Source organism: Mus caroli, chromosome 1, assembly GCF_900094665.2.
Source record: "Mus caroli chromosome 1, CAROLI_EIJ_v1.1, whole genome shotgun sequence".
In the NCBI taxonomy this organism is placed as follows: Eukaryota; Metazoa; Chordata; class Mammalia; order Rodentia; family Muridae; genus Mus; species Mus caroli.
In genome coordinates, this window is record NC_034570.1 from 52,212,589 (window position 1) to 52,221,451 (window position 8,863).

General features: G+C 44.4%; 2 protein-coding genes across 3 annotated transcripts in view; one reads left to right on the top strand and one right to left on the bottom strand.

The window, feature by feature from the left end:
• The window catches only part of Nif3l1 (NGG1 interacting factor 3 like 1), a 16,458-nt gene extending 11,345 nt beyond the window's left edge, over positions 1–5,113 (top strand). Inside the window, exons 6-7 of the mRNA XM_021161689.2 lie at positions 1,150–1,233; positions 3,990–5,113. Of these exons, the coding sequence (XP_021017348.1) occupies positions 1,150–1,233; positions 3,990–4,174 (269 nt within the window). The 3' untranslated portion in view covers positions 4,175–5,113. The remainder of the gene's footprint in view (positions 1–1,149; positions 1,234–3,989) is intronic.
• A 1,077-nt stretch (positions 5,114–6,190) lies between these two features.
• Positions 6,191–8,863, bottom strand: part of Orc2 (origin recognition complex subunit 2) — a 41,282-nt gene continuing 38,609 nt past the window's right edge. Inside the window, exon 18 of one of the 2 annotated variants that reach the window (XM_021161114.2) lies at positions 6,191–7,288. In XM_021161114.2, coding sequence (XP_021016773.1) covers positions 7,202–7,288 — 87 coding nt within the window. In that variant the 3' untranslated portion in view covers positions 6,191–7,201. The remainder of the gene's footprint in view (positions 7,289–8,863) is intronic. The other variant, XM_021161121.2, reaches the window with a different exon arrangement.

Here is an 8,863-nt window from a genome sequence, read left to right on the forward strand (position 1 = left end):
GAACTCAGAAATCTGCCTGCCTCTGCCTCCTGAGTGCTGGGATTAAAGGCATGCGCCACCACGCCCGGCTCACTGCATTTTTTTCAACTTGAAGTGTTTGCATGTTGTCAGATGCCCCTGGAACTGAGGTGGCGAGCCACTAGACACGGATGCTGGGAACCAATCTTGGGTCCTCATGAACAGCAGCAAGTGCTTTTAACCCAACCATCCACCTCTCCTGCCCTGCATTTTTTTCTCTAACTTGTTCTGTTAGTTCCTCAGCCCTCTCGCCACTGTCTGCAGACCCAGCTGAGGATTACTATTAGCATAAGGCAAAGCCCAGAGCAGCAGCACTGCTGTTACCCAGGCTCGTGGGCTTTTGCGGCTGCGTTAGAAGGAACTGTGCCCTTGCCTTTCATTCCCTTTGTGGTGTCAAACTGGATCATTTGCCTACTTTTTTTTTTTTTAAAAGATTTATTTATTTATTATATGTAAGTACACTGTAGCTGTCTTCAGACACTCCAGAAGAGATCTTGTTACGGATGGTTGTGAGCCACCATGTGGTTGCTGGGATTTTAACTCTCGACCTTTGGAAGAGCAGTTGGGTGCTCTTACCCACTGAGCCATCTCACCAGCCCTGCCTACATTTTTAAAACGTTGTTTTTGGGGCTAGGCATGCTGGCACACACTACTAATTTGGCACTTGAGGAGTGAAGGCAGGAGGGTCACTAGCTCTGTCCAAGTTCAAATTTCATGAATTGAGAACTGGTCCTGAACTTAGGGCCATCCTCACAGATGCTGGGATTACAGGCATGCACCGTCACCATCGGCATGCCTGACTGACTCCATGTGCCATCGCCATCAGGCCTGACTTTGGCTTTGCTGTTGCTTTGCATTTATTTTTTTGGGACAGGGTCTCACAGTGTAACCCTGGCTGTCCCAAAACTATACAGACCAGGCTGGCCTTGAACTCACAGAGATCCACCTGCCTCTGCCTCCCAAGTGTTGGTTTAAAGGTGTGTGCCACCTCACCCATTTTAAAATCAAAGACAGCATAATTCATTATATTGGTCTAGCTAGTCTGCATTAGAGTTAGAATTGTAGTACCAGTGTTGAACTGGAAGGAGTCGGATCTTTGTAATAACACCTGGTGGTACTTTTGTCTTGAAGAGTCCCCAGTCAAAGTTGTGGCCCTGTGTGCTGGTTCTGGGGGCAGCGTTCTACAAGGAGTGGAGGCCGACCTTTACCTCACAGGTAGGACTATTTCTGGATCTCTTCCTCAACTTTTCTTTACTGTTGCATGTAATTTTAATAAACAAGCTCTGCCTGCATTCCCAGTCAGACTCCAAGTTCAGTTGCCACCACTTAGCTCTGCCAACAGCCAGCTGGCTGTTTTTCCTGGGAGCTGTGATGGCTCCCCCAGCCCTCAAGGCTAGCTTCACCAAGCCGCCAACAACCACCCTGGCTGCCCTCTTTCTCCTCCTGCCCACCTTAGTCCCCTCTGATGGAAAACAGTTTTATTATTTTAAAGCTAGCCAGGTAACTCAATGGCTGGGCGAAGAATTTCTTGCTCTAATTTTACCAACTCCCTCCATCCTTTGTGCCTCCACCCCCTTGCTGCAGAGGCTACAAACTAATCTTCCTCCTCATTCCAAAGCCTGATTTGAATTCCTCTTTCTCTGTATCCCTTCTCTTCCTCCTGGAACTTGGAAGTCTCGCCTTGTTCTTTTTGCCCAGCAATTGGCTTCCACCTCCTTTATTGACACAATCAAGAACCAATTAGGGAGTCAACACCTCCCTCTATCCTTTACTTCTTAGTCATTCAGGGGAATGCTCAGTTGATGAAGTGCTTGTGATGTATGCATGAGGACCTGAGTTTGCTCTGGGCCTACATCAGAAGAGCCGAGTGCAGCAGCCCATGTCTATAATCCCAATAGTCTGAGCTCACTGCCAGCTAGTCTAGAGGAGGTGCTGAGCTCCATGTCCACAAAGATCTTGTCTAAAAATGTAAGGTGAAGAAAAACATTAGTAAGTGTCTAATTTCCAACGTTGGCATAAGGGAATGCCATACTTCTGAGATTATACAAGGAACCAGTGAGGGGGGAGGTGTCAGCTGCCAGCATTTCATGTCCAGATGGTTCCAGATTATGTGTGTACACATAATCCTTTACATACATATGGAAGGCTTTGGATTTGTTATAATATGTGCGTTAGATAAATTCAAGCAATTGCAAAATGTTAAGATATATATATTTTTTAATATTTATTATATGTGAGTACACTGTAGCTGTCTTCAGACACTCCAGAAGAGGGCATCAGATTTCAAAACGGATGGTTGTGAGCCATCACATGGTTGCTGGGATTTGAACTCAGGACCTTTGGAAGAGTAGTCGGCACTCTTAACCACTGAGCCATCTCACCAGCCCCAAGATATTTTAAAGGGTACTCGGATACAAACTGTTCCCAACCATGAACTGATACAATTGTGTAGTGTTGAAAATAGCTCACTTTCCCAAGAACACATTTTTCTCTTATTTATACATTTAAAAAATGTATATAGGCCTGATGGTGCACGACTTAAATCCTATGACTTGGGAGGCAGGTGAAGCTCTGAGTTTGAGGCCAGCTTTGTCTACAGAGTGGTTCTCAGGACAGCCAGGGCTACACAGAGAAACCCTGTTTTGAAAAAACAAAACAACAACAAATATATTTTTTTAAAGTTATGTGTAATGGCTTTATGTCTGTAAACACTGGCCAAAGTTTTTATGAACAAACCAAATTCCACATGACACACACAGAGGCACTGATGTGTTCTTCAAGAACTTCATTTTTGATTATATTCATTTCCCCTCCCCCAAAATGTTTCTGTTCTCAAATTCACTTATCAAATTCATAAGTGGTGCTTTTAAAAATCCAAAACATGCTGGGTGATGGTGGTGCATGCCTTTAATCCCAGCACTTGGGAGGCAGAGGCAGGTAGATTTCTGAGTTCGAGGACAGCCTGGTCTACAAAGAGAGTTCCAGGACAGCCAGGGCTACACAGAAAAAAAAACCTGTCTCGAAAAACAGAAAACAAAAACAAAAACAATCCAAAACATATTTGAGTGTTCCCTATATTTTCTCACATTAACTTTTTTCTTGGTTTTTCAATTACAGGGTCTTTCTGTGTGTCCCTGACTGTCTTGGAACTCGCTCTATAGACCAGGCTGGCCTCAGACTGCCTATGAGTGCTAGGATTAAAGGCATGTGCCATGGCCTGGCCACAATAACTTCCTAACAAGGCATTTGTTTGTTTGTTTGGTTGCTTAACTGTGACAGGGTCTCTGTAACCCAGTATAGCCTCTGACTCCCTTATTTTAGCAGAGGCTGGCCCTGGGCTCTTGATCCTCTTGCCTTAGCGTCCCAAATTCTAGAAGTACAGGTATACTGCCATCCTGGGCAGCATTTTGCATCAGTCAAAGAAAATATTATGTCTAAAATGTTACAAAACTGTTTTGAGTAATACAAGCATAAGAGGAAAATTTCACACATGGACCCATGTAATAGGTTATAGTAAAAATGCTGGCACATTCAAAATCCTGTATGATGTGATCCTTTATGACTAATGTATAGATGAAACTGAAAATGGAATCCCTGCAAGTGATGCCTGGACTTCATTTCCAGATCCTACAAAGGGAGGAGTGAACTGACTTTTGACCTCTGCACATACTTCTTCTCTGTCTTCTGTTCTATTCCTTTGTCCTTACTCTTCAACAGAGATATGACTCAGCATCCTAAAGTGATGTGTACAGTTGAGTTTGAACTTTTTTTCTGTGCTCAGCAGCAAACACAGGACCTTGTACCCGAGGCAAACATCCTACATCTGACCATACCATGTCTTCCATTTCTGTGCCCAGTAAGACACAACTTTGTTCACTCATCCAGAATACAAACAAGGGCTTTCTGCTGAAGGAGCCGGAGTGCTCAGACTGAGTCTGATATCTAAGTTGCTGCTCTTTCCTTTTTCACAGGTGAAATGTCCCACCATGATGTTCTGGATGCTGCTTCCAAAGGGATCCATGTCATCCTCTGTGAACACAGCAACACTGAAAGAGGCTTCCTTTCTGAGCTTCAAGAAATGCTGCGTGTTCACTTTGAGAATAAGATTAATATTATCCTGTCTGAGAAAGACAGGGACCCTCTCCATGTGGTTTAAAATGCAAGGACGTCAAGGACATCATGACAGAAGCCACAGATCACCTGGATTGAAACGGCTGTGCAGGAGTTGGTGCACCACCCTTCTGCAGAACTGTATTGGGCTTCTCATTTCAGTTCACTAATATGGCTCAACCAATGTCATAGTTCATTCGTTAAAACTGTATGTAAAGAGTACATTAAAGGCAAACCTTCCTTTAATTTTTGTTTTGTTTCTTGGTGGTACAGGGATCAAACTGGACACTTTGTGGTTACCACTCTAGTTGGCAGCATGGACTTGAGAGTAGGGCCTAAAAATGAGGTGAACTGATGTCTCACGCAATAGCCAAGTTTATTCAGAGCATCAGACAATTTACACTCTGAGGGCTAAGAGTCACCTGAATAAAGGCACAATCACAAGCCTCATGTAGCGAAACCATGGTTTCCATGGAGGTGTATGAACAGTAAGAATAGCCAGCCAACTGTAATGAATAATCTAAGGTCAACTCACTCCTCTCTGCTTGCTCCCCCTGGGAAGGGCACAGAAGCACATCCCAAGAACAATTTTGTGTTTTTGAAGAAACTGTTTTCTCACACTCAGAATTCCCCTCACAGGACTGGACTAGTCTTGGACTATGTTCCTGCTCTATGAACAGAAGGCAAGTGTTCTACCACTGAACTCCAAACTCCTCCTAATTAATGGTGTTAAGTGTTCAAAATATGACTGATTATTACCCAGCATTTTCTGCAGTCACTGTACAAGCCAGACTCAGAAAGACAAACTGGGGTGGGGGTGGGGAAGCGGGGTGGCTGGAGAGATGGCTCAGTAGTTAAGGACACTGACTGCTCTTCCATAGGTCCTGAGTTCAATTCCCAGCAACCACATGTAATGGGATCCAATGCCCTCTTCTAGTGTGTGTGAAGACAGTTACAGTGTACTCATGCACATTAAATAAACCTTTTAAAAAGGACACGCTGTGCCGGGCGTGGTGGCGCACGCCTTTAATCCCAGCACTTGGGAGGCAGAGGCAGGTGGATTTCTGAGTTCGAGGCCAGCCTGGTCTACAGAGTGAGTGCCAGGACAGCCAAGGCTACACAGAGAAACCCTGTCTCGAAAAAAAGCCAAAAAAAAAAAAAAAAAAAGGACACGCTGTATTTCTCTTATGAAGAACCTAGAATGTATGTGTGTGTGGTGTGTGTGTGTATGTAGGTGCACACAGGTGATAGAACCAAAAAGGGAGGAGACAGGATGAGAGATTTTTTAAGGAAAAAAAAGAGCAAATGAGGGTGATGGGATGCACATGCTAAGAAAGCAGAGGGAACATGGCTGTTGGGGAGGGGGCCAGATGAGAACCAATACAGGGATACTATGTATTTGAAAGGGCATAAGGGAATCCATTACTTTTGCATGCTAACCTAAAAACTAAAATAACACCAAGAGTTCCCCCAGTGAAATTACACCTCCAGCCCAGAAACCAATTAGGCAGGAATCAGAGCTTCAAGTCAGGTTATAACTGCTAGGCATGAAGGGACAATGCTGCTCAGAGAAGGGGGTGAGTGTATAGCGATCTGCCTAGGTACCCATTAGATTTGTACGATGCATTCAATCCTTGTCAGACACTTCAAAACTACAAAAGGACTCTGCAAACTGCACTTTCATTTATTAAGAGCGACATCTAGTAACAAAAACCATAAAGGCAACAGCAAAGATGTCGCATTCTCTAATCAGATGCTTGTCTATACTGCAGGAGTTAGACTAGAGAGAATAAGCAAAACTGGAAAAGTACATGGAGTTGGGGGGCTGTCTCAGCGGGTAAGAAGTACCTGAGTTTGGATTCCAGCACTCACAAAAAGCTGGTGTGAAGACAGGCTCACTGGCAGCCCATCTGGCCTACAAGGAGCGCTGGTTCAGTGAAGAGAGGCCTTGTCTCAAGGAAATAAGGCAGAAGGTGGTAGAAGACATCTTATTCAGCCTCTGCACAGACACCCACACTTACATACCACACTCCACACAAGCAAAGTGCAGACCAGCAGGTTTCATGTTACCAATGTGTATTTATTTATTGAATGTTTGTTGTTTTTTTGAAACAGGACATCACCGCAGCTTAGACTGGTCTAGAACTCACTAACTAGTCTAGGTCTTGAACTCATGCTTCCCTCTTGCCTCTGCTTTCTTGATGTTGGTATTACAAATGTGAGCTCATGTCTTGTGTCTTAAAGGAGAGAAGCAATCCGCCTGCCTCTGACTCCTGAGTGCTGGGATTAAAGGTGTGTGCTACCTATCCCTGTGAGCTATTTAAGAAAATAGAAAATGTCAATGTACAAGAATGATGAAATGTTTTTATTTTCTACTGTACTGAAAACAATTCATGAAATGTAAATCAGGACTTTATTTCTTAGCCTGGCTTCTCCTGGTACCAACTATTTTAAATATGCTTTCTAGATTGGACACATGCTCCACATATGCACACATCCCTTGTACTTCTCCCGTGATCTCATTTGAACAGTGCCGGCTGTCTTTATTTAGCATGTGTGGCCTAAGTCCACAAGGAGAAGGCTGCGTCATCTCAGTCCACTGACACCTTCTACCATCATCTCAGGAGAAGCAGGACCACCTCCTTCTTCATCAGTCCCGTAAGAACGCTACTCTGAACTCTTGTCCTCTGACCGTCTGAAGCAAGTGCACTTGCAGTAATCAGCTCTGGAGTGTTAAATTGCCCTCAAAAATTAGGGATAGCATCCAGTATAAAATTATCCAAAATACCCAGCTCCAAATAATCCCTGAGCACATGGTACACCCAGCAAGACGTCTCCAGAGAAGTCATAAATTAAAGGCACTTTTATCCAACTCAACGACCACTGCAGAGTATTAGAGACAGTACACCAGCCAGGCTAATCAAAGTTCAAATTGATGATATGCCTCTTCCATAGAACACCTTCTTTGCTGGAGAGAATGACCTAATGTTGGATGTAAACCAGCATTCTTACTGAGGAGCAGCAGCTGGGCCACAATGAAGCTTCCACAGAAAGTTCAAGGATAAGAGACAGCCTATGCCTCCTCCTCTTCCTTCTCCAAGAAATCAGCCAATATTCCGCTGTCAACAGGAATTAATAAATATTCTACACCATCAGTTCCCTACAAGAGAAAAGAACATTCCATCTGTTAACCCCTTGTAAGGAAGCTATCTGGACCTTTCTATTGAAGGTTAAACAAAACAAAACCCCTCTGAATTTTAAATTTATATTTATTTATTTTGGGTTTTTCAAGACAGTATTTCTCAAGACAGGGTTTCTCTGTGTGGCCCTGGCTGTCCTAGAACAAACTCTTGTCCAGGCTGGCCTCAAATTCAATGATCCACTTGACTCTGTTTCCGAAGTGCTGAGATTAAAGGCCTGCACCACCATTGCCCCACAGATTTTATTTTATTTTGGTTTTTTTGAGACAGGATTTCTCTGTGGAGTCCTGGCTGTCCTGGAACTCTCTCTCTGTAGTCCAGGGTGGCCTCCAACTCAGATATATTCACATGCCCCTGCTTCCCAAGGGCTGGGATCAAAGGCATGTGGTGCCACTGCTCAGATGGTCTTTATTTTTACATAATATTTGTAACATCTAAACATTTAAATACCTAAGTAGAAAACGAAGGCAAAGGGGACATGACACATCTACTGTAAACACTGAGACTGTCGAACCCTTTGTAACAGGAACGTCTGCAGCTGGAGGGCAGGAGAGGACGGTTTCCTTCCCTGTGCTTTCTTTCCTTCAGGCACAGCTAGCCTGACACTGTCATACTTGAGACCACGCAACTGAGTTACAAACAAGAATCATGAAAGCCCCTCAGAATGTCCTGTTTTCAGTAAATTTACAGCTTGGACCAGATGCCTTATTATCCACGGGCTTCAAGTAGCTGGACACTCCTGCTAGATCCTCCATCCTGTTCCAAACCTGACAGGGATTTTTCTGTTTTATTTCCCCCAGTACACGTTTCATCTTACTGACTTCTGTTGTGTTTTGCGACAGGGTCTCAATATGCATGTAGCTTTGGCTAGCCTGGAACCCATGGAGATCTGCATGCTTCTTCCTCGCCACTGCAGGAATGAAAGTGTGCCAGGCCACCTCCAGCCTTCACCTCATTTGGAAGACATTCAAGTAGCTTTGACTTCAGACTATCTTTTGGAGTTGGAGAGCTGGCTCAGCACTAAGAACAAAACTGCTCTTCCAGAGGATCTGGGTTTGATTCCCAGCACCTGTGTGGCAGCTCATACCCGTCTATAACACTAGTTCCAGGGATCCATCACTCTCTTCTAGTTTTATAAGCACTAGGCATGCACACATACATGGTGCAGATACATATAAAACATGTATGCACGTAAAATAAATAGAAATAATTTGTTCAGGCAGGCAGGAATTCTGGACTGCTGGTGCAATGCTGGCGGCAAGACAAGTGGGAGTGCAGTGTGTGCTGCAGTTCCCTGGCAGAGGAAGCTCAGCTCAGCCACGGGTACCTGGGTCTGTTCTCAGGTGCCTGCATATGCACGCTCAAAACTCTCCGCATGCACTTTCCTATTCCTGCCTGATAACCTGGGTTTCCTTTATTAAAAGTGATTAGTACTTGGGAGGCAGAGGCAGGAGGATTTCTGAGTTCGAGGCCAGCCTGGTCTTCAGAGTGAGCTCCAGGATAGCCAGGGCTACACAGAGAAACCCTGTCTCGAA